This window comes from Rana temporaria, chromosome 11 (genome assembly GCF_905171775.1).
Source record: "Rana temporaria chromosome 11, aRanTem1.1, whole genome shotgun sequence".
In the NCBI taxonomy this organism is placed as follows: Eukaryota; Metazoa; Chordata; class Amphibia; order Anura; family Ranidae; genus Rana; species Rana temporaria.
In genome coordinates, this window is record NC_053499.1 from 35,445,949 (window position 1) to 35,471,592 (window position 25,644).

Below are 25,644 nucleotides of genomic sequence, written 5' to 3' on the forward strand. Positions count from 1 at the left end.
TGTTGGGTGAATTGCGCTTCTCTGTTAGTTGGTTTAGCAGGATGAATAAACAGGAGTTGCCTTGAGGTAGACCGTTCTCCTCCACTTAAAGTCACGCAACCGCTCTTGGTTTCAGCATGTTCCTCCTCACAATAAGCTAGTGACACTTAAATGTGAGCTCTGGTTTTTTTTTTTTTTTTTTTTTTTTCGTGGTCTTGGCTTAAAAATAAAATATTTACTTCCATTTCTGCATCAGTCCTGTTATGTCTGCTATGTATAGTCTGATCCCAGTGATAAGTGCTCGGTGGAATTTAGGGGCATTTGAAAAATATACATTGCATAACATTAACTTTTTTTTGTTGTTGTTTGTTGTGCTGCGTACACGCGATCGGACATTCCGACAACCAAACCATGGATTTTTTCCGACGAAATGTTGGCTCAAACTTGTGTTACATACACACAACGGTCACACAAATGTTGTCGGAAATTACGAACGTCAAGATTGCGGTGACATACAACACATACGAGCCAAGAAAAATGAAGTTCAATAGGCAGTGCGGCTCTTCTGCTTGATTCCGAACATGCGTGGATTTTTGTGCGTCGGAATTGGCTACGCTCGATCAGAATTTCCAGACAAGAACTTTTTGTTGTCGGAAGAATGAAGAACCAGCTCTCAAACATTTGTTGTGAGAAATTCCGACAGCAAATGTCTGACAACAAGCTCACATCGAACATTTGTTGTCGGAAATACCGGCCGTGTGTACGCGGCATCAGAGTGTATGTATACCAAAAACTTTTTTCCTTCATTTAATTTTGGGTAATAATTAGAACCCCTGAGAGGGGTAATTGCTTTCTGTGCCCCCACTAAGTAGCTTCACCCTCTCTATTTGTCATGGTGACCATTGTCACTGAGACAGAAAGTGAAAGAAAATTCAAAATTTTCAAGTTGCCACCAGAACCAGAGGTTAGGGTAAATTTTGCTATGGGGACACCTGTTCAAAGGCAAAAGGGTAATTTGCATAAATGTGTATTTCAGGTAAAAAAATAGAAAAGAAAGCCCCAATCGGTACATTTATACAATACAGGCACATTTCTCCTGTTTTTATATTTTATCTTTAAATGCTGCAAGTACCTGATGATCTGTCAGGAATACAGGGTGCTCCTTAATTCCTGTTTGGTCTGACAACACGGTGCCTATGCTGGACAGAAATTCCAACCGGCATAGTAAGACCTACCTGCTGACTTGCCAAACTCCACCTAACCTTCCTCCCCTTTTCTGTCTTGCTCCACATGCATACATTAACATTAAGTCCCCCCCCCCCCCAGGAAAACCATGTTGCTGGTTTGACTTTCAAGAGTCTACCCACAAACTGTGTATGGAAAGGGCTTTTCGGAGATGTAGTTTAGGGGGTGCATCTATGTAAATAGGGTGGATACAAGCAACCTCTCCTGCAAGCATTTTACAAACCTGGGAAGGTCAAAAGAAAAGCGGTTTCTCACTAGAGGAACAAGGTCAAAAATCTAATGGTGCTGGGACATGATCTGGAGGTGCAGGAGGGTTGGGAATACATTTGGGGGGGGGGGGTATTTTGGGTAATGCTAGGGCATTCAAAAGCCTGTCTCAACCTTTTTACCCCAAAGGAGCATCTAAAATTTTCATGTGAGCCTCTACTAAAGCCGGTTCATCTGGGGGTCTTTGGGAGATGTGCCTTGTTATATTGGTGGTAATTTGCAAGAATAAGACTCTTGAGCCTCGTACACATGATCCAACTTTATGGCCATAATTGTCTGACGGTCGTGTTGTGTCGGATAATCTGACCGTGTGTATGTTCCATCAGACAATTGTTGGCTGAATTAACGACAACAAAAGTTGGCTGTTCATGCTCACCAATTGTTGGGCAATAAATCTGTTACGCCGGTTTATCCGATCGTGTGTACGCAAGTCTGTCCAACTAAAATCCAAAGTACAAACCCGCATTCTCGGAACCAATGCTAAACTTCAGACAACAATAGTAGACGTTGCCCAAAGGGTGGTGGTAAAGAGCTGAAAAACCATGTGGTTTGGTGAATGTTGGCTGAAAATGTTGTGCCGTCTGTATGCAGAACAAGTTCACGGGCAACGCCTTTCGCATCAAAATCCACAGAAAAGTCAGATGGAAGTCCGATCGTGTGTACGAGGCTTTACATGCCATCCTTGCAGACCAGTGCAACTATACATGTAACATACATGGCCGATCCCTGTGTAAGCTGGAAATCACTGTAGTCGCTCCGACTTCAGAAAAAGTTCCTGTACTACTTCAAGGCAACTTCTAAGCAACTTGTACCCATAGCTTTCAATGGAAGTTGCCTCCAAAGTCGGATAACCGTCTTAATTGAAGCAATTTTACAGGAAGAGAAAATTGTTTACTCGGGCAAACCCCTCCCTCCCACAGAGCCGATTATTCTGTGATTGGTCACAGCCAAAGTCGCCTGTCCTGGAGGCAACTTTAAGTTGCGTTGTAAGTTGCTCCAAGTCACGCTGAAGTTGCATTGCAAAGTCGCGCTGTAAGTCAGGTTGCCCCTGTGTGAACCGGCTCTAAACGTAATAGTAATTGTTTTGATAAAATTGTTAAAGAATCATAGTTGGACAGATCCGGATGGTCAATTTATGCATTCATTCCTGATACAAGTGTAAATGTGAGGGCAGAAAATGCCACAAGCGATAGCAGTTAAGTCTAGGTGCTTGCATCTGGTGTAGGATGTCGTTTTATAGCTAATATATCTAATAAGCAAATATTGACCTCAAGATATTTTTTGCTTGGCCTTCCCTCTCCTGCCTCCTACCTGACCTCATCAGCACAACCCAAAGCACTGTACTGGGCAAATCTCTACTTCCACTATGACTTTGGCACTTTGCCCCCACCATCTGTTTGACCCAGTAATTTATTGGACATGGGGCCCAGCAAACTTCCCATTTGAAGACTGCGTGCAGCATTGGGTTCCCAACATTGGATGATCTGATCTCTGAGAGCTTTTAACGTTTCATACTGTATGTAGGCCCTTTTAAGGTGCTTACTCCTGCATGCAAGTGGTAGATTACAGATTTTACATTACTTCCGGTTTGGTTAAAGTAAAAGGATTGCATTTTCTTGAATAATAACACTTATGTACTCTTAAAATGAGTAATACATGTTGCAAAGGGAACGGATAATGGGAGATAAGACTTCTGAAAAGTTTTCTTATCACAGTACAGTTATGTGCTTTTTGAGGTTATCAGTTGTTTAATTAGTAAATCATTTTGAACCACTTGCTAAGAATCACACCCAACACATTCCCATGTATTTAATAATAAATAGAACTGAGTAAAGTAAGATCACACGAAACGGATTGGAAAATGACTCCTCTGCCCTTCATTATGCACATAGACATCAAGAGATCAAAATCTTGACTCAAGCTGGCCATAGATGGATGGAAATTCGAGTTCAGCCACATCTAAACGAATGGAACGGAACAAAATAATAATAATCGGCTATTATTATTTGTTGTTCATTTGTTACGTTCCATTCGTTTAGATACAGCATTCGTTATTACGGATAATTTGTAACTTCGGATACAATTGTTCAATAAAAGCCACATTTTAAAGGAAATTCCAATACCTATAATTTAATTAGTAAAAGTCATTTGTTTAGATTTTTGAATTTTCATTCTTATTTTTGGATTTTCGGATTTACGAATATTCAGATATTTCCAAATTAACGAATTTGAAAAAACGCGCCCTTCAATCTGGTCCTTGCCATTTGTTTATGTGGCTCTTTGGTTAAAAAATTAAATATAAAAAAGAAACCAAGTGTTTTTCTTTGAGAACTGTATTTGATACCTATACCAGATCTTTATTCAAATTGCAAAACTATACTGAAAAAAAAAAATAATGTACAATTCGATGGTTTCCATTGGTGGTGTGTGTTTTTTTTCTTTTTAATTTGAAAGGGGAAAATTTGCTGTTGCACACCAGATGTAAAACCAATTAGCTATCAATTATCAGCACATCCCTTCACTAATCGCCATGTAAAATGTGAAGAGCTGGCTTGAAGGGTTCTCTGCGACAAACCCCTGGGAGACTTTCATGCAGCCCCCACCGAGTCTATCCGAAGGGAAGGAGCCATTCAGCTTGTGCTCAGCTTACTGTGTAAACTGATCCTGTGTTGGCAGCCTGGTGGCTGGGATTACTAGGTGTGCCACATTTTAACACTTGTCTAATTCTGCATTCAGGAAAGGGCTTGCGATATTTAAGCCTCAGTGCAGCAAAGGTTGGACCACACAGAAAATGTTTATCAGGAAGTAGGACGTGCAGAAGAAAACAAGCAGAGGAAAAACTTTGACTGCAAATGCACGTCTGTAAGATTTGGCTCTTTGACGTGTTGATTTTTCTGCATTGCTTCATGTTTATCTTGTGATGCTGAAGCCCCTCGTTCTATGGTTTATTGCTTAGTTCCTTGGAACTCCCAAGGAAAAGGTCAAGAACAGTAAAGCTGGCCTGTAAAACAAAAAAGGACGTAGAAATACCTTTCCGATGGTCCTAATCCTAAAATTAAACTGCTTTGCATATCTGTGCCCTACTTCAGATATCAACACTTCCAGGTGTGCTGAATACCTGCTCCCCCTACTGCATGTTGTGGTTCTTCCCATCGGCTCCTGTGTATGAACTGTCGGAAAGGAACCACAACTTGAAACAGGGAAGTAGGTATTCAATGAGTTTGAGATACAGGCTATAGGAAAGTGGAGTATACTTTTACTGAATTTTCTATTTTAAATGTTAAGTTAAATAAGCTGTGGAGCTGTGTGTGTGTTGTGAAAAAAGTTATTTTTCACATTACCTGGGCATTTAACAATTGAAAGACATATCTATTGTAAACTGATAGTTTATCATTGGAAGTATTTTTTCGTCCTTAATAATTGCTTCTGTTCTGCTCTTTTTAATGGTATTAGGGAACCTTCACAAAGATCGCTTGTCAGAAGCTACTGGTACAGTTGTGCTCATAAGTTTACATACCCTGGCAGAATTTATAATTTCTTAGCCATTTTTCAAAGAATATGAATAACACAAACTTTTCAAGAGGAATGTCAAGGTCTAGGACCTCTTCTTCCTTTTTTTTTATTTTTTTTATTTGGAGCCTAATGTCTTCCCAGAAAGGTCGAATTCGAGGGCAGTCCCACCATACGTGCAAGAGTGTGCCTCTGTGGCCGCATGCCTTTTGACTACTCTTAACTTCCCCCGCACCACCTTTCCCGTATATTTCTTGTGCTGAATTTATACACAAATTTCCAGAGGTGGTTAGATGGCAGAAACTAAAGGAAAATCTTGCCACAATTTGTAATTTTTGAGGCTTGGTGCCTCCCTGCTACCCTAGGTGCACTGGACTGCAAGTCCCATTTTGGAATGTACAGCTCTGTCTACAGAATAGCTCGACAGTTGACATTATCACAAGTTGGTTATGATTTTCATCTGTTTAAAAATGCTTTTTAGTTAGTGCGTGTATATTGGCAGATCTGTGTCGGATCTAAAGGAGAAACCTTTTTATTAGAAAGATAAATAGACATTTGGGGAGAGATTTTGAGACTTTTACGAACGGTAATATTTTAAAATCACAACTTTTCACCCAAACTTGATCATAGACCGATTCTTCTCATCAGGATGCAGGATCCAGCCGGCTATGTACATTCCCGTTAGGACACGCTGGCCTCAGTCACAAGCCCCCTTTATAATTTCATCCTGATTTTGCAAACTGTTATTCAAGTCCCGAAAAGTGCTTATCCCCAAAATGCACTGGCTATGTCTGTTACTACTAAATATTTTTAACAAATTTTATGATGGAAGTTTGCACTATGTGCTCCTAGCCACGCACCAAGAAGTTGCCTCATCAGGACGTGCAATATTTAACCTATCCATACCTAACTTTCTGAGTGAATTTAAAAGGTGTTCCCATTTAAATATAAAATGGGTAAGCAAAAGGCGTATATCTGCCCTGTCCGAAGTTGTGTGGACCATGAGAAATGAATGCTACAAAAATGTATCCATTAAAGTATAACTAAAGGCAAGACTTTTGTACGTTTTGGATAGAGTGCAGATGAATAGGAACACCTGTCGGGTTTTTATTGTTGTCTTTGCCCCTGTTGGTGAGATTTGTCCTGGTGACCACCATCACCGAATAACCAGATTGTCACCACAGTGGAAATCTTCCAATGGGGGACACTAATTTTAATGATATCCAGGAATTCCTTCACTTTGAAAGGATTTCCTCTCACTTCCTGTTTTTGGCTATAGGGCAAGAAGTGATGGGGAAATCTCCCAAAAGGGACACGGATGGCAAAATCTAAATTGATAGGGGTTGTAACCTTGCCTTTAAGCTGGCCATGGATGAAACGAAAAAGGGTTCAGCAGAGGACTGTCTCGGATTCAATCCATCTATGTACAGGCTGATTATACCCAAGCCAATCCATTGATCAACTTGGGTACAGCCATGTCTGTCTGATTTTTAGCATGCAATTCTTGTCAGTGGCTATAGTCGCAAATCATAATACCTGTGTTCTCCCAGCAGGGATGGCTTGCTGGGGCCACCTGCTGGGAGAACACACCAGCTTCACAGGAGGCATTCCCTCATCATGGTTGACTGTGTTGATGGGGGAATTGAGGGATTTTTCTCTCCTTTCACCAATGGTTGCTGGGAAGAAAATCTAAAGCCTGCTCTCATTTATGCAAAATGAAGAAAAAAAATTCTTGCCTTTTTAGTTCTCGTGTGTGTGTGTGTGTGTGTGTGTGTGTGTGTGTGTGTGTGTGTGTGTGTTTAATGAAATGTTTTAACCATTGCATTTCTTTAGTGTTCGCCTCTCTAACTACCAAAATTGAACTATAGAGGGGTTACAGGAAAAATTTAGTGTAGTATAACACAAAGTTCAAAATTTGTGTAATAGCTATAAGTCAGACCAGAAAGAGGGACAGTGGTGGGACTTGGTTTCCAAAAGGGGCACACTACCTCTAAGGCCTCGTACACACGACAGAGATTCTCGGCAGAATTCGCCGAGAAACTCGGTCAAAACCCGGATTCTGCCGAGAATCTGTCGTCTGTACAGTTTTGGCTCGATGGAGCCGCCGAGGAGCTCGACGAGAAAATAGAGAACATGTTCTCTATTTTCTCGTTGGCCGCGTTGTTCTATAGGAGAAGGCGGCCCGCCGAGCTCCTCGGCGGCTTCATCCCAAAACGAGACGAGGAACTCGACGTGCCAAGCACGTCGAGTTCCTCTGTCGTGTGTACGAGGCCTCAGTGTTTTGTCAGCTGTGAGTTGTACCCATCTTCAGTAAGACCACCAGGACCCTCTGCAGTTCTTTGCCTGCCTAGGCCAGTTGCAGGTTGGTCAATCCGAAACACTTGTTGCTCCGCTATTAAACTCTCGTTACGAGGCAAACTTGAATCCGCAGCATAGCTTGCATGGGTGCCCTTAGACTTGTTTCCTTAGTGTTCTTTGTTTTAATAAGCAGGAAGCTGACTTATAAAATATACATTTAAATGGGTCAGAATGATGATAATTATAATTCGTGACATCCTTCAATGTCAGGTTTCAAAAAGCTGCCTTTTGCTGGAGAAGTGGAAGTCAGTCGTTTTCACGGTATATTAATAATAATGAGATGTGTTCGGTGCATTGATTAAACTGGGTCACTGTGTTTTATAAAGACTTGGCTTTGGCGGGATTGCAAGAAGAAAAAAAGTCTTGTCTGAGTCGTTGTCTGATTCTTCGAACTGTCCTTATTGTGCCTTTTCCAAGACTAATTATGGCAGATTTTTTTTTTTACTGTTGTGGCCGAACAAGTTACGTATTTATTCACAATCAATTAGTGCTGTGACAAATGATTGTTTTGTGACATTCTTTTTCTCTGTTATGTTGAGCTCATTATTAGAATATTTTCAATAAATTCTCACTTTATCTCACTTTTTTTTTTACCCCCGGAGTCTCAATTATTATTACAATTTTTCTTCCAGGCGACTGGCTGGTAATGACCTCTCTTTCATCCATCCCATGGCCTTGTCTGGCCTGAGAGAACTCAAAGTTCTGTAAGTAATTGTTCAGTTTTGTTAGTAATTACATGCCTGCCCTGCTCTGTCAGCACAGCAAGTCTTTCCCTTTAACTCTTCTGGACCTGCGGGGGAGGCGAATGTCACTTTGTGGCATGGGCAGTCTCCCACAAATGCAGACTTCATCAGTAAAGCTGTGCCATGTACAGTAGGGCCTCATTCATTGTCATTGACAGCACATGTGTTAATAGGACATATTTGAATGCAAATAATGTTTTTTAATTGTATTGTTTACTGCTATGTGTATAGCCAGCATTAGAGTGCCAGCCAACCTCTGCATCAAAATCGAGAACAGCGAAAAAGTGCAGTGAACAAGCACAATGCAAATGCGGGATATTTGCTGAATTTAGTGTAAAGGAAATCTGTCAGGAGTGAATCACGGAGGCTCCAATGCTGACCCCCACTTCTGATGCTTGTTGCCAGGTTGTCATGATGACACCTTGGCTTCGATTCTTCCAGAATCACTGACCTGCAGAATTCAGACACTTTTCTAGCATGCATATTTTGGTTCTGTGACTTGATGTTGGACATAGCTAGGCAACAATCATTTTTAAAAGGAGGCAAGCAAAGGAAGCTTCCTAAAAAGAAAAAATTTATCTTGCGCCAAATGTACGATTAAACAAATAATTAAACTAAATATGAGTTGCACCTCAAAAAAACAGTGGATACCACTGCTGCAAAGTGGATTCAAAAAACGGGTGAGTGCGCTAATGGCTATTAAATAAAAGTAATAACTATAATCGAAAATTAATAAATGAATAGCAAGTGAAACACCAGCCTACCTAATATAACCTAAATATCACAAAAATAAAAATAAAATAAAAAGTTAACATCTAGTCCCCAACGTGACAGTTGCCTAATAGTTAAACTTGATAATTAGTGGTCATTAGGTGAACATGAATATAATGTCAATATTCCATAAATAATCACAATAACAGATTAAATGAATTCATGTGCTGCTAATATGAGTCCATAGAACTGTAGTGTACTGCAAGATCCACAACAATTGCCACAAACATCCAGTGATAGAAGCGGTTAATGATCCACCTTCACGCACCAAAGATCTCAAGTTTGGACTCATCAGACCAAAGCACAGATTTCCACTGGTCTAATGTCCATTCCTTGTGTTCTTTAGCCCAAACACGTCTCTTCTGCTTGTTGCCTTTCTTTAGCAGTGGTTTCCTAGCAGATATTCTACCATGAAGGCTGGATTCACACAGTCTCCTCTTACCAGTTCTAGAGATGTGTCTGCTGCAAAAGGTGGCTACTTTGAAGAACCTAGAATATGAAATACATTTTCAGTTGTTTCACACTATTTTGTTATGTATAATTCCACTTGTGTTAATTCATAGTTTTGATGCCTTCAGTGTGAATCTACAATTTTCATAGTCCTGAAAATAAAGAAAACTCTTTGAATGAGAAGGTGTGTCCAAAATTTTGGTCTGTACTGTATGTATCTAGAGAACCAGAAAATTTGGAATATATATATATATATATATATATATATATATATATATATATATATATATATATATATATATATATATATATATATATATATATATATATATATATATATATATATATATATATATATATATATATATATTATAGGTTGTCCCAATACCACTTTTTTAGGACCGAGTACAAGTACCGATACTTTTTTCCATGTACTCGCCAATACCGAATACCGATACTTTTTTTAAATGTCATGTGACAGTTTTCAAACCACAATACAGACTAAGGATATTTTCTTTAGAATTATGAAGAACTCTAACTCAAGACATTATAAAAGAATAAAAATGTTTTATTTGCTTGTCACGCAGTAGTAAAAAACTCAAAGAATTTTCATAGAACATGTTGATAAATACAAAAAAAGTATTCGGCCAGGCATCGGGAGCATTTGCGCGAGTACAAGTACTCCCGCAAATACTCGGTATCGATACCGATACTAGTATCGGTATCTGGACAACCCTAATATATACACACACACACACCTCTAACAAACCTCAGAGGGCTTCACAGAACAGCTGTTATTTATACTGAGATTAAATTACACACAGGTGGACTTCATTTACTAATTGGTCTGAAGGCAATTGGTTCCACCAGATTTTAGTTGGGGGGCATCAGAATAAAGGGGGCTGAAAAACAAATGCACGTCACACTTTTCACATATTTGTAAAAAAAAAATTTGAAAACCGATTTTTCTTCCTTCCGCTTTACAATTATGTGACACTTTGTGTTGGTCTATCACATAAAATCCCAAGTACAGTTTTTGGCTGTAAGATGACAAAATTTGTAAAATTTCAAGGGGTATGAATACTTTTTTTTTTCAAGGCACTATAATACAGTACAAATTGGTTCAAACAATTGCATACACAGTTTAATACATTTTCTCTGTTAAATGGTTAATAATTGGATACGGGTAGAAATATATAAGTCTGTATTTGAACGCTGTATGTTTTATATTTTGTAGGACCCTTCAAAATAATCAGCTGAAAACCGTTCCCAGTGAAGCTTTAAAGGTCCTGAGCTCTCTACAGTCTTTGTAAGTGTAATTATTGTTCACCTAATTTATATACAATTTACTCCATTTAAATGTGTTTTGCATTAACTTTTTGAACTAAAAAAAAGCTGCGTGTGTGTGAGATATATATATATATATATATATATCTATATCACAGGGAATTAAATATCTTCATGTCCATAGGGTTCTAAATCCGTTTTTTTATATATGGAGTACTGCGGTTTGCTTGATCAATGTATGCACTTGTTTAAATATATACTGTACAATATAAAGTCTATACATATAGTAGAAACATTTTATAAATGTATTCACTCTAAAGTGGTGGAAATTCTCTAAAATAGCACCTAGTATGATTGTTGTCTGTTCTCATTCCTGTGCTGTTTGCATGAGTCACTTATGACAATCTATGCTGACACCATGCAATCGTGGGAGGTGGCACTGCCCCCGCTCCATACCTCCCAACATTTTAAAGATCGGCCAATCGATGTTGTTGAGCGGGGGGGGGGGGGGGGGGGCCAATCAAAGTTGTTGAGCAGGGGGGGGGGGCGACGATCGCGGGTGGTGAGCGGGGGGTTGCCGTGGATGGATGTGAAATGTGAAGTTCTTGCCACTCACCACTTCTCCTTCCTGTGCGGGAAAGTTAACCACTTTGCGGGACTGCGGGAGGATGCAGTCTTTGCGTGAATTTCCCGCAGAATCCGGGCGGGTTGGGAGGTATGCCTCTCTACAGCATACAGCAGGTGGTCGATGGCCTCAGCTGTGCATGTTATCCCTAGACTGTGAAGAGAGGGGATTGTTCTTTCAATCCACTCATCTCAGATTACACTCGGCTCCCAGCTCTATTCTGTGCAGTGTGCATCAACCCAAACCTGCCTTCTGGAGCTGAGATATGCTGTGTAAGTTCTTTACTTTGAATGGCAGTAGAGAATAGATTGTTGTAGATCTAATGTATTAGGCTGCAACTGCTAGTTGGCTAGTAAAGCCTGAAGCGGTGACCTCACCCATAGGCTTTTTATAGTCTATCTGTTGCCAGTTTTCCCTTCTCTCCCCTGAAACCGTATTAGCTGATGCAGGGGAGATCACGTGACCGGACTGTAGCGACCTGAAATGGTTAACTATATATAGGCGGCCCTCAGGTTACAAACATCCGACCTACAAACGACTCCTACCTTTTTTTTAAGTGTATTTTGTGCGTGTACTCGAGAAAGGAGCCGGACTGCAGGAGTTGGGAGTAGGCAGGCCTCCCCCAGAGGCAATCTGCCACCTTTCTCCATGCCCCGGGTGGCAATGGCAGGTGTGTGAGGGGGTCCTCACACACCTGCCTGCTCCGCTTTGAAGCCCAACGGGGCAGAGGGACTCCCTATAAGGGAGTGAGAGGATCTAGCCCGCTCAACCAGCCCCGTTAGTCCTTCGCCTCTCTTTTTAGAGACCGTGTGGTCAAAGTGCGTGCATGTTAACCCAATTTCGAGTGCGTGTAAGTGTGGTGGTTTTTGTGGGGGGGGTGGGCGTAATAAGCGCAGGCTTACCTCGCATAGCACACCCACCGGGAGCCGGGCTGGGACCACCAAACTCAATTCACATGTAGCCGAGACCGGGATGCGAACCCCTGGCTGCAGAGGTGAATGGCTTGTCAGCGCAGTGCCAATCGCGTTGAGCCACCGCAGCTCCCGCCAAACGACTCCTACTTAAAAATATAGGGAGACAACAGGAAGTGAGAGGAAATCTACCCCTAGGAAGAAAACGTCACTCCTGTAAGGGTTATCATGGGGGGGGGGAAAGGTACCTCCACTGAAGCTTTATCACCAATCCTGGTTTTCAAAATTAAATTGTCGTTGGGGCCTAAAATGAGGAGAAATATTCTGATCGGCCCACAGGCAGCAAAACAAACAGGGGTTGCAGGGGTGTTAACTCTTCCCTATGCTATCCAAAAAACTTAAAAATATTTTTTTGGGCTGGAGCTACACTTTAAGAAAAGTTGACCTGTTCAGACCTGCAAACAAATTTGAGTAAGCTAGAATAAAAATGTTGGGGGTTGTGTAATAAGGTGGGATACAAGTTATGATGCCCTTCAGTAAAGTTCTGTCAGACCAATGAAATGTTTTCCGTCGGTTTGGTATTATTCAATATATTCTTCAGGCTTGTATAGAGCCAGAAAGTATAAATTTTACTACAACTAGTACAGTGTTCTAGATTTGAGCTGCTATGAATAAATGTTATAACTGCGGTGGCCGTCTGCCCTCTTCCATTTTAGAGTGCCTCTGAACACTATAATTTAATCTATGTAATGTTCTATTTCGGTATCCCAAATGTTATTGCCACATTCAATCTTGAAACGGCTGCAGTACGTGTCTTAAATTTAACTTGCACGCGTTTGCAGAATCTGTTCAATGCATTTAACTCTAACTGGGGCTTGGAGAATATCGAAGGACAAAGACTGTTCATCAACAAAATTAAGAAAACAAAATATGTAATAATTTCATGTCTATTGTATGATGGTAGAATTATGATTGAAAGAGCGGTCTACCAGAAAGACCCAAAAAATGCATCACTATAGCTTGTGACTTTACTGTTGAATAGAAGTGGCACATTTCTGGATAAATATCCTAATTTCTCAGTAAAAAAAAGGATCAGCTACATAGAATACTAGAGATGTGCACGACGGAAACATTTGTTTTAATTATAATTTTGTTTTCATCATATTCGTTATGTTTTTGGAATTTGTTTGTGTATTCATTATTTTCCAATCAAATTAGAATTTGAAAATACAGTAGTTAATGAGCGTTTTGCAATACAAGCTATTTTTTTTTTTTTTTAAATCCTGACTCGGTTTGCAAGCGTTGTCTCGCACAATGAGCAGGATTTAAAGCGGAGGTTCACCCAAAAATCCACTTTTTGACATTAGCTGTAGCATACTGCTAAAATCTGCAGTATGCCGTTTTTTTTTCTTGTACTACGGGGAATGGGCGTTTCTAAACGAAGAGGAGTTAATTGACGGCTGCGAAGGCGCGTCACGCTTTCCAAAAAAAACCCAAAGTCACATTCGGGTGTTTACGACGCCTGCGCTTGCCGTGTAGAGCTGACTGCGCAGGCGACGTAAACACCCAAGTGTGACTTCGGGTATTTCCGGAAGGCGTGACGCGCTTTAGCAGCCGTCAATCAACTCCTCTTCGCTTAGGAACGCCTATACCCGGAAGTAATCCCCGCTCGGAGCCGGATAACAAGGGCTCGTATAACGATAAGTACAAAAAAAAAACAGCATACTGCAGATGTTAGCAGTATGCTGGAGGGATGTAGCTAATGTAAAAAAGTTTATTTTTGGGTGAACCCCCGCTTTAAGCCTCTGTGGTGTGCAGTATTGCATTTGGCCAGAGGGGGTGCCGGAGCCATTTAAAAATACTCGGAAATACTCAGTTTCCGAGCCTTTCCAAGGGTTTCCGAATGCAGACGAACGATCTGAGTATTTCTGAGTCTCTCCGGCGCCCCCCTCTCCGCGTACACACGATCGTTTTTTGGCATTGAAAAAAACAAAGTTTTTCAGCATGCCCAAAAAACTAAGTTTTCCCAACTTCATTATTTAAAACGATGTTGCCCACACACCATCGTTTTTAAAAAAAGATGAACAAAGCGTGGTGACGTACAACACGTACAATGGCACTCTAAAGGGGAAGTTCTATTCGCCTTTGGGCTGCTTTAGCTGATTCCATGTTAGTAAAAGACAATTTGCGCTTTTTTGTCTGTTACAGCGTGATAAATGTGCTTACTCCATTATGAATAGTAGTTTTACCTGAACGAGCGCTCCCGTCTCATAACTTGCTTCTGGGCATGCGCGGGTTTAAAACGTCGTTTTTGCCCACACGATCATTTTTAACACGAAAAAATTTTGTTTCGTTTTTGTTAAGTTGTTTATTTTGGGTTCATTGAAATTGGTTATTGCGATACTGAAATTCCGATTAATCGGATTCTCTGAATGAAAACCTCATCTGAATTTTTATTTGTAACTAAACTAATCGCACATCTCTAGTGTACAGATTGTTTGACAATTCATTGTGTCCAACCGTTAGGAACAAATACTGTATAATTGGAACATATAGAAGCCTAACGCCGCAATAAACCCCCCTTATTAAATATCCTAATTTCTCAGTGAGGAAGAGGATCGGTTGCATAGCATACAGATGGTTTGTGTCCAATTGTTAGGAACAGTTACAATTGGTCCATATAGAAGCCTAACGCTGCATTAAACTCCCCAATATTGCCTTGCCCAATTTTCTCAGAAGTGAACTTTGATGAGTAAATGGTAACAAAATTGTATGAATTTATAGGTTCTAGTGAGTCCTACAGAGATGGCGGACAGCTGATGGTTCTCCAGCTGTTGCTAAATTGTAGCACGACTTGTCCCACCAGCTAAAAATCCCTTCGGAATTCAGTTAGACATAACAGCTGGATCGTTTTCAGAAATGTATGGTAGAAACATGTATAGCCAAAGCACCATAGAGGTGTTTTGTAGGACCTTCATTTTGAATATTTCAAAAAGACCCCCCCTTTCTAATTGTAGTTGGGATACTTGTTAGTTTTTTCTTGACAAATGCTTAAGATTCAGAATTCACCCCTGCACACTGCTATACACCCTTAAATATGTCTAGCATATATCTCTGTGCATTAAAGAGGATTTCTAAATTCACATACTCTATATTAGCAAAAGTATTGGGACACCTGCCTTTACATGAACTGTAATGGCATCCCAGTCTTAGTCCATAGGTTTCAATATTGAGTTTGCGGCTATAACAGCTTCAACTCTTCTAGGAAGGCTGTTTACAAGGTTTAGGAGTGTGTCTATGGGAATGTTTGATCATTCTTCCAGAAGCGCATTTGTGCGGTCAGGCACTGATGTGAACCAGAAGACCTGGCTCATAATCCCCACTTTAATTCATCCCAAAAGGTGTTCTATCGGGTTGAGTTCAGTTCCTCCACCCCAAACTCACTCATCCGTGTCTTTATGGACCTTGTGTGCACCCCCCAGATATGTTATTTCCTGCTTGTGTGATTGGCTCACTGATTCTCCCAGAAGTCTACGCTGAGATAAAAGTCAGATTTCAGGCACCCCTTGCAACAAAAGGGATGCAGCCTTGCAATTTTCCTGCAGCTGATTGATAAATGTGAAACCACTCGCATTAGACTCACTTCTACAGATATCTGCAACAAAGTTGCTTAAAATCCTTATAATGTACATCACTCAGAGGGGATTTTATTTATTTTTCCACAACAAAAGTGGAGTAAGGCCTCGTACACACGATGGGATAGCCAGAGGACAACGGTCTGAAGGACCATTGTCTTAGGTTAACCGATGAAGCTGACTGATGGTCCGTCACGCCTACACACCATAGGTTAAATAACCGATCGTGTCAGAACGCGGTGACGTAAAACACGACGACGTGCTGAAAAAAAAGTTCAATGCTTCCAAGCATGCGTCGACTTGATTCTGAGCATGCGCAGGTTTTTAACCGATGCTTTTGCATACGAACGATCGGTTTTGACCTATCGGTTAGGTGTCCATCGGTTCAATTTTAAAACAAGTACCTTTTTTTTTTTAACCAAAGGTTAAATAACTTATGGGGCCCACACACGATCGGTTTTGACTGATGAAAACGGTCCTTCAGACCGTTGTTCTCTGGCTATCCTATCGTGTGTACGAGGCCTTACTCATTAACCATTCTCTACTGTATTCAAAATGAAAAATATTTCTTTATTCAAATATACTTTTAAGTAAACACTTATATATATATATTTCCATTTTTGTACTGTGTATTTGACCCTTTGGCTGGAGTTTTGCTTTTAGAGTTCCAATTTTTATGATATTACAATCCGTCTTCGAATAAATTAACTTTGAATGTTTTTATTCTACATCTACAGCATTGTACATTATGTGTGGTCCTTGAACTGGTAAATCCTAATACACCTAAAATTCCTAGCAGTGAATACACTATCTGACAGATCTTTTCCCTTTCCTCTATCCACACCTTGACATCCCTGGTATCCTATGAGGACTTGCCTTGATGAAAGGTGCTTTTGTTTGGGATGAGAGAGGAACTTTTTTATGTTAACAGGAAAATGTTGAGCCAACTGTTTAAAGTTGGTAGGTTTGGCACATTGGGTTGTGTTCCACAGGACCTACAAGGCTGTCTGAAGTAAACCAAATTCTCTTAGAGGTCTTAATGTTTGCATAGCTTCTGAGTCTTTTGCCAAGTAAAAACATGAATACACAATGAAAATGACTGAAATTGTAATGTTTACTTCACTTCCTTGTGTTTCGGAGGTAAAGAACGCGATGCCGGAAAAATCTAATTGTAGTTTGTATGCTTGTGTGTAATGAAATCAGGAAAATCAAATTCTCGCATAAACACATACCCATGTAACCGCTCAACAAAATTAAATATATTAAAAGGAATATACTGCTTGATCTTAAAGTAGCATTGTGAAGCTTCTGTTCCTTATGAGGAGGGAGCACAAAGTTCTTCACCAGCATCAGGTATTCAATTCATAGTTCCCAACTCTCGACCTTATGGGGAGGCGCTGCCCCCAACTCTCGACCTTATGGGGAGGCGCTGCCCCCTTTTTAGTATTAGATGCCTCCATGCCTCATTGGTCTGATGTTTAGACTTTAATACAAATGTACTATTTAAGTACCAACAGTGTTTTTCCTACACCAAACCTTTCATCCAGCCTCTGAAGCAGGAATCTCCAAACTTTCTAAACAACAAAGGACCATTTTACTGTCCTTCAGATTTTAGGAAGGCTGGATGTTGCTATTTGTTGAGAGCATGGTGCCACATCAAAGCCCCATAAACTGAACTCTATGTTAGCCTTTGTGCCCATGCACACCTGGGCGTTTTTTGGTGTTAATGAGCTTTTGAGTTTATTAACTTTTTTCTGAACGCCCGAAATTTGCGTTCAAAGTGCTGTTGGCGGGAAAAAACGCAAACCGCAGAAAAACGCTCAAACGCTGGCACCAGCGTTTTTAGCGTTTTTTTTTATCCATTGAAGAAAAAAAAACTACACTAAAAAACGCTGATTAAAGCTATTGCAAAAACGTTGAAAGGCTCCCTGCAAAGCTACTGGCGTTTTTTATTTTTTTCTCTTTTTTTTTTTTTTTGCATGGAGCCTAAACATGACATTTTTACTTAAAATAAATATGACAGGCTTCCTGTGTTTTACGCCTCCTGAGACGCAATTTGTGCAGACAGTATGACACCTTGCTTACTTAATCATCCACAGGCAGCGTCAACTTACCAAGATCGCTCATGGTAGGCACGCTCATGGTAGGCACGCTCATGGTAGGCACGCTCATGGTAGGAATCATAGTAGGTGAAAAAAAGCCTTTCTGATTATCAAAAATGACCTCTGCGAAGGTAAAAAGAAAACTAACTTGGGGTATAGGAAGTACATACGGAAAACATCATTAACAGTCCTCCACTTCACTCACACAACATAGTACATGTATTCATTTACAGTGCTTATGTCTTTTGTACATCATGAACAGATTGGAAATCAAATGTTCATATCGTTTTATGACCAGAATAAGGCATTGTGATTGAATGCTTTGAATACTAGTAATGTTTTATAGGCATTTTGTATCTTTATGTGGATTTTCATTAGATTCTTGTGTGCCCTTTCTTCTGCTTATTAAAGCCAGGCCAGAACAGCCTAGCTTGTCTGTCGGGATGACATGAAGGCACTCTCGTGATGCTAGATGAGTTTATCCCGGTGGAAAGTCTTCCTTTTTGATCTTCAGGGGAGGTTTATGAATTTGGAATAAGTAGATAGAAAAGGGACAGGTATTTTCTCGTTCTTATTTTGATGGAGCCTCGGGGCTTTTGTATCTTGAGATATTTTAATGCTCTTCTGTTTAAACAGTCCTTTCTCTAAACAGGCAGAAATGATTCATCAATAGCAGATTATTTATTTGCATTAGGTAAGAGGCATGCAGGTGGCATTACGTAAGGGGAGAGAAGTCGTCTCTCAGGTCACTGCTTTACATCAACACACTATACCCAGAATCTTTCTTGCCTTCTAAAAATCATTCTGACATGTTCATAAGCCCTCGAGCAACTTGTCAAAATGACTGAAGGGTTGGTGTGGAAGGGAATTGGCATTTCTGTATGCTACTCACCTTTTTGTGAGCAAAGTATTCTTTTTCAGTCATCTTAAATTTGCATTCATATGATGGTCTATGGACGAATGGCGTTGAAGTATTAAACCCAAAAGCAAACCTTTGTTATATTTCAGCTTATTAATTCTTATGCCGCGTACACACGACCGTTTTTCATGACGTGAAAAATGCTATTATTTTAAAATGTCAAAACTATAGTGTGTAGGCTCCAGAGTATTTTCTCGACGTGAAAAATGGGCATTAAAAATTTGGAACATGCATTTCACGTCGTGAAAAATTATCGTGTGTAGGCTTTAACGACGGGAACAAAACATGCATGCTCAGAAGCAAGTTATGAGGCGGGAGCACTCGTTCTGGTAAAACTAGCGTTCGTAATAGAGATGGCACATTCGTCACCCTGTAACAGACTGAAAAGCACAAAGACTGAAAAGCGCGAATCGTCTCTCACCAAACTTTTACTAACACGAAATCAGCAAAAGCAGCCCAAAGGGTGGCGCCATCCGAATGGAACTTCCCCTTTATTGTGCCGTCGTACGCGTTGTCTGTCACCACGCTTTGCTCGAGCATTTTTTTTTTGTCACGATCGCGTGTATGCAAGGCAGGCAAGACAAGAATCACGTCGCGAAAAACATTGTTTCTTTTCTAGGACATGGAAAAACGGTCATGTGTACGCGGCGTTAGATGTAATGGCTTCTGCATTAGTTGGACAATTTAAAGGGGTTGTAAAGGTACCATTTTTTTCTTTTTTTTCCTAAATAACTTCCTTTACCTTAGTGCAGTCATCCTTCACTTACCTCATCCTTCCATTTTGCTTTTTAATGTCCTTATTTCTTCTGGGAAATCCTCACTTCCTGTTCTTCTGTCTGTAACTCCACACAGTAATGCAAGGCTTTCTCCCTGGTGTGGAGTGTTGTGCTTGCCCCCTCCCTTGGACTACAGGAGAGTTAGGATGCCCACTAACACACAGCTCCTTTCTCTATCTGCAACGTAGAGAGCGTCCTGACTCTCCAGTAGTCCAAGGGAGCTGTAATGTTAAATTTATTCTTCACTGGATACACCTGAACTTAATATTTTGAAGGGATGTTCACATACTTTTGGCCATATAGTAGAGATGTAATAATATGGAAGTCCAAAAAATGTTTGGGCATATTCTGTACCTATATACCATGGAAATGTTATCAACATCTCGATTGTTGCAAGTTGCGTTTTTAGCTTTTTTATTTTTTTTTTATTTTTTTTCTACTGGTGTTGTCATTGATTTCCCAAACCATAATTATGCAGTTGTATGTTTTTTTGGAAGCACGCTGCATATTACAATTATTAACACCATGGAAGTATTCTTGTACCACTTCTTTTTTTTTTTTTTGTTTTGTTTTTTCAGTAAACTGCTAAAACAGCTGTATGGGATCGAAGCCTCGGTATAACAATGTTTTGTCAATGGCCATAGCCATTGTGTGTTAAAAAGGTTGTATGTGCAGCTGTTAAAATTCCTGATATCCCTTGTGAAGAAATTAATAGGATACACAGAAATCGTCTTTTGTTTTTCTTTGGGGGGGGGGGGGGGGGGGGACAAAAGAAGTTGCAACTGTTGCTCGTTTTGTGTTCATTTTTCAACTGACAGTAACTTTGAAAGGGGAAAGATTGGAGACCTGTAAGTGATCTCTTGTCTTTGTTTTGAGAAGCCTAATGCATCGGCAGCTTGGTTATTAATCACCGACCTGACAAGAGAGTGCAGGTGTTTTTTGTTTAGAGGGAGCTTGTCCATTTACTTCTACCCTGCATTGTGCCACGGGGACATCCGTCCAAGTTTTCTCTGTTAACTCTTCCCAAACCAGAGAGGCCAGCGATCTACTTTGTTGTTGTGCTTGACTGGAACTGCTAGCGTGCATCGTTTATCAGTTCAAAGTACGCTTTGAACGAGGATTAATTAAGCATCCCCTGAAACACAATAGTCTAGGTGGGGTGCTGGTAAAGGATTTTCCCTTTGTTGTCATTGTTGCCATGACCTCAACAGGAATAATTATTCACTCTGTACCTGGTGTGCTGCATGGATTTTTTTTCTCCTTCTATATTTTTTATTTTATTTATTTTTTTAAGAAAGGCATTGTTTCCAAAGCGGGCATTTTTAATTTGTAAGTTTTTAGCCAGGTAAGGCCATTCCTGCTGCAAATATTTTTCCTGGAACCACGGATTGCAGGAAATTGTCATGATTCCACCATCAACACAAACCGTACTGACGGTGGCATCAGCAAGTGTCTTCTACCGGTGGGGCGGGTAGGGGAAGCTATCTTCTTCAAGAGAAGATCTATAGCAGCCGATGGCAATAATTGTAGAATAATCAGGCAGGCTGTTTGTACCAAAATTGATTGGTACATTCAGCCTGTCCATCAACGGTTCAAATCTTGGCTGGTTCCTGCTCAACCGGCTGAGATTCGAACTGTGTATGGCCAGCCTAAGACCCCAAATGCCCTATTGGATATAGCTTCAGATTTACCAAAACCATGTAGTGCAACGGCCTGCCTGATTGCATACGAATTGAAACGCTTAGGCCGCCTACACACGGTCGGACAAAACCGATGAGAATGGACCGAGGTTCAGTTTCATCGGTCCAAACCGACGGTGTGTATAGCCCATCGGTCTGTTTTCCTTCGGTCCAAAATTTTAAAACATGCTTCAAAATCGAACCGATGGACCGCTGACCAATCGGTCCAAACCGATGGTTAGTACACAAAAGCATCGGTTCAAAACCCGCGCATGCTCAAAATCAAGTCGAAGCATTGAACTCTGTTTTATTCAGCACGTCGCGTGTTTGACATCACCGCGTTCTGACCCGATCGGTTTTTGGAACGATGGTGTGTACGCACATCAGACCATCAGGCCACTTCAGCGGTGAACCGATGGAAATGGCCCGTCGGACCATTCTCATCGGTTTGGAACGACCGTATGTACGCGGCCTGAAGGTTTGACCTCCATACAGTGGAACTTTGGATTACGAGCATAATCTGTTTCAGGAGAATGCTCGTAATCCAAAACACTTGCATATCAAAGCAAGTTTCCCCATAGAAGTCAATGGAAACGAAAATAATTTGTTCTGCATTGACTCCTATGGCATGCAATATCGCATGTGGCCAGAGGTGGGGGGGCGCTGGAGAGCCTCGTAAATACTTGGAAAGGCTTGGGGACAGCTCGGCTCAACTTGGAAAACCTCAGGCTCGGAAACTGAGTTTTTCCAAATGACTCCGCTCGGCTATGCTCGGCTTTGGCGCCCCCGCACCTCTGGCCAAATGCGGTATTGCACACCGCTGTGGCTTGAATCCTGCTCATTTTGCAAGACAACACGCCAAGGTTTCTCTGTATATGGTTTTGGTAAATCTGATGGCAGAAAATCTAATAGTGTGTATGGGGTCTAAGAGTTTTATAACCGCATGAATTTCAACCCAGTCACTAAAACGTCATATAAGCTTTGAAGCTGAAATCTAAACAGATATGAAAGACACAAATTAATTCACCTGAATTTGACTTGGTTTGCTGCCCCCTATACAGCAAAGCTCAGAAATGGGAGGGAGAAGCAGCCCGGGAAGTCAGAGGTGTGCTTCAGTGCAAGGAGAATGCATATAGGAGGGGAGAGCAACGTAACAGAAAAGCAAATTGGTGTTCTGCTTGTATTGTATTTTTTTTTCTCTCCATCTGTGTATTTATCTGTTTGCCTGGTGCTCAACTTTACATGTTAATTTTTATGTAAGAACTCATTTTCAACTTTCACCTAGTGATTGCACTGTGAATTATGAATTAATTATAAGGGACTTCCTCTTATCAGCTGACAACATTCTGTCCCTGTCCCCTAAATTGTGCTCTTGTGTTGTCACCCTGTTCAATTGACGGTTCCAACAAGCATTACACAAAGCTGGACTACTGTCGCCATCAGGAAACCCAGTCTGAGAAAGCAGGGACACTGCACTGAAACTTGACAGAGGATCACATTTTTCTCTTTCTCTTTATCTCTATCTATCTATCTATCTATTTATCTATCTATCTATCGATCTATCTATCTCCATTTTCCTGGTAGTTATAGAAGTTATTTGTGGCAGTCATTTACAGTCCACGTGCTGTCAGTCTATCATGGAAATTGAAATACTTCCAAAGTTATTCAAAGGGTAAAACCCAATCCATTTGGTCAGTGGCTACAGGATAGGGTGCACCACAACAACTTCATTATCATTCCATGCCAAACTCCCGGCACTGCTCCTATCTTTATGGTTACAGACTATTACCGCTGGAGAAACGTGGAAAAACTCCATGTTGGTGCAATTATTGCAGGGCGGAAGATAGAGCCAGAATAGTGTGATGGGTATCCACAGCAAAATGTTGCATCTAAAGCACTTGTTCACAACCTACATGACCAATGTGACACAATGGTTTGTTGGAGACAATTTGCCATACATGCCATTACTTATATCTCAGTGGCTGACTTATTTATGCTGACTATCCTCGCATACCATTGCTCTGCGTTTGTAACTCTGTGTATCCATCATTGGGGAAAAAGCACCAAAGGGCACACTAGTAGCCCACCTACTCTCTGTATATAGTAGATCGGCTCCAAAGCCATGTGAAGTGTGGTTTTTGGAGGAGATGAGCTAAAGCCTATCCACTGTATACTGGCACTAGGTAGTTTGCCAGTGTGTGTGCTCCAGTGCTTTATTCCAATAGATCTCTTCAGGGCCGTATAGGACCTTTTTGCATGTGCTTGCTTGTATGGGTCACCCAGATCCAGACCAGTAGGACACACCGGGTCTCATGTCCTAACCAGTGTCTTGACATCATCTACTCAACACTATTGATTGCTAGGCCCCCCTGGGGATGTAACTTCTTCCTCCAACTGCTCTACCTTGTAGTGTCGGCTTCCCATCTCCACTTCCATTCTAGCTGCTGAGAACAGAGCTGGGAAACAGTCAGAGTCTCAGAATAGACCTGATGGCTAGTCCAGGGGTCACCTGTGTATCCACTGTGTCGAATGTTGTCGGAGCTAACACAGAGTTGACATCCTCGCCAGATGTCCTGGTGATTGGACCCTGATGCCTGGGCACTGCATCCTGGGAGGAGGCTATGTGCTATTTCGCACCTGGAAGTGTCGGGCACTGGCGACGATTGCTTCAGAGGAATGCTGGTGGGGGTGTTTATTACTCAACTAATTTGTCATTAATAGGCAAAGTGACTGAGGAATATAAATGTAATTTGAGTAAAATTACAGTAAAAAACGCAATTTGTTTAAACAATATCTCTGGTAAGTTTTTTTTTTTTTTTTTTTAGTACAAGGATCACAAGTTTTTTGCCTTTCCTGAACGTTCACTCTGCATTTTTTATTTTTTGTCCAACTCCCTCTTCAAATATTTGATCTCTTCCATTCTCTGTAAACTTGCTTCTGGTCATGACACAAAACTGATGAATTGTGCGTTTCTCTTACAGGCGACTAGACGCTAACCATATTGTCACCGTGCCAGATGACAGCTTCGAGGGCCTTGTGCAGCTCCGACATCTGTGGCTGGATGACAACAGTTTAACAGAGGTCCCGGTTCGTCCCCTCAGTAACCTCCCATCCCTTCAGGCCTTAACGCTGGCTCTGAACAAAATCACTCACATACCGGATTATGCCTTCTCCAATCTGTCAAGCCTCGTTGTTTTGTAAGTATTTCCAGGTCAATATTTCAAGGAAATGAAAAATTAAATCTAAAATAGCAGATGTTGTTTTTCTTTTTAAAGGGAGGCTTGCTCACTGAAAAAATAGCATTGTTAAAATGATCTGTGATATTATCTGTGATATTTGATTTCTTGGAGAAGTGTTAAAATGTGTTTTCCATCTGTGTTTTTAGTGGGACAGTGTTTTTTTTTATTTTTTTTAATAAACACTATATAACCTATTTTTTATTGACCCGGGCCATCACACACAGGTTTGTTGGATATCCCATTCCAAAACCATGGGTATTGGGGAGACACTGTCACCTTGGCCATTCAGCGCAAAGTTCTAGAATGTTTCCCAATTCTAATCACTATGCTAGCCTCTACTGCTGGAGAAAATTCTTCCAGGTATGGGGGAACACATGATCTTCTTGTATATGACTCTAGTCTGATGAAGCAGTGACATGATCACTCCCGTTGGCCTCCACCACCAGAATTCCAGGTGACCCCTTGGGTTTTATTGCCAATTTGAGCTGCAAGGCTAGCTGGAGAACGTGGGGTTTAGGAGCCCTTTACAAACACACCATCATTTTGCCCTGAATGAGCAAAGTGACAGGGCCTCTTTAACTTATCCTTCCTCCGATATTACACTAAACTCTGTTCAGTGGAGGCTTTCCACCAAATTTTCAAGTGTGACTATGGCCAAAGCACATTTATTGGGTCACTCTGATGTTGGACAGGAAGATCTGGCTTGCAGTTGGTCTTCTAGTTCATGCCAAAGGTGTTCATTGGGTCTGATCTCATTGCCTTATACTGGGCACTCTGGTTCCCCTCCTCCAAATTCCTGAAACTATCTCTTGATCAAACAAAGGGGTTTCCAAAAAACTTTTTCTACAAGATTGGAAGTGAACAGTTGTCAAAAATGTACTTATTTGTATGTACCCTTGACCTGAACTCAATAATTTGGAGTGGTTTCTTCTACCATGTAAGTGGAAGGGGTAGTCAGGTGTCCAGATAATTGTAACCATTATGGTAAAGCAGAGGAAGGACGATTGGTGAATCTTTCTTTCAATTATTAATGAATTCGTAGGCAGCAATTTTTATTATTTTGCCAAATTTTAATTTAGATTTGTTTTTTTGTTTTTTTAGCACCTTGACCTCCCCACTCTTCTCCTGTATCTTTCATTTCCATCCTG

At 40.8% G+C, this 25,644-nt stretch overlaps 1 protein-coding gene across 1 annotated transcript in view; it reads left to right on the forward strand.

The window, feature by feature from the left end:
- LGR4 (leucine rich repeat containing G protein-coupled receptor 4) overlaps positions 1–25,644 on the forward strand; it is a 136,304-nt gene that overhangs the window by 76,142 nt on the left and 34,518 nt on the right. The window contains exons 3-5 of the mRNA XM_040328344.1: positions 7,992–8,063; positions 10,561–10,632; positions 24,239–24,454. Of these exons, the coding sequence (XP_040184278.1) occupies positions 7,992–8,063; positions 10,561–10,632; positions 24,239–24,454 (360 nt within the window). The remainder of the gene's footprint in view (positions 1–7,991; positions 8,064–10,560; positions 10,633–24,238; positions 24,455–25,644) is intronic.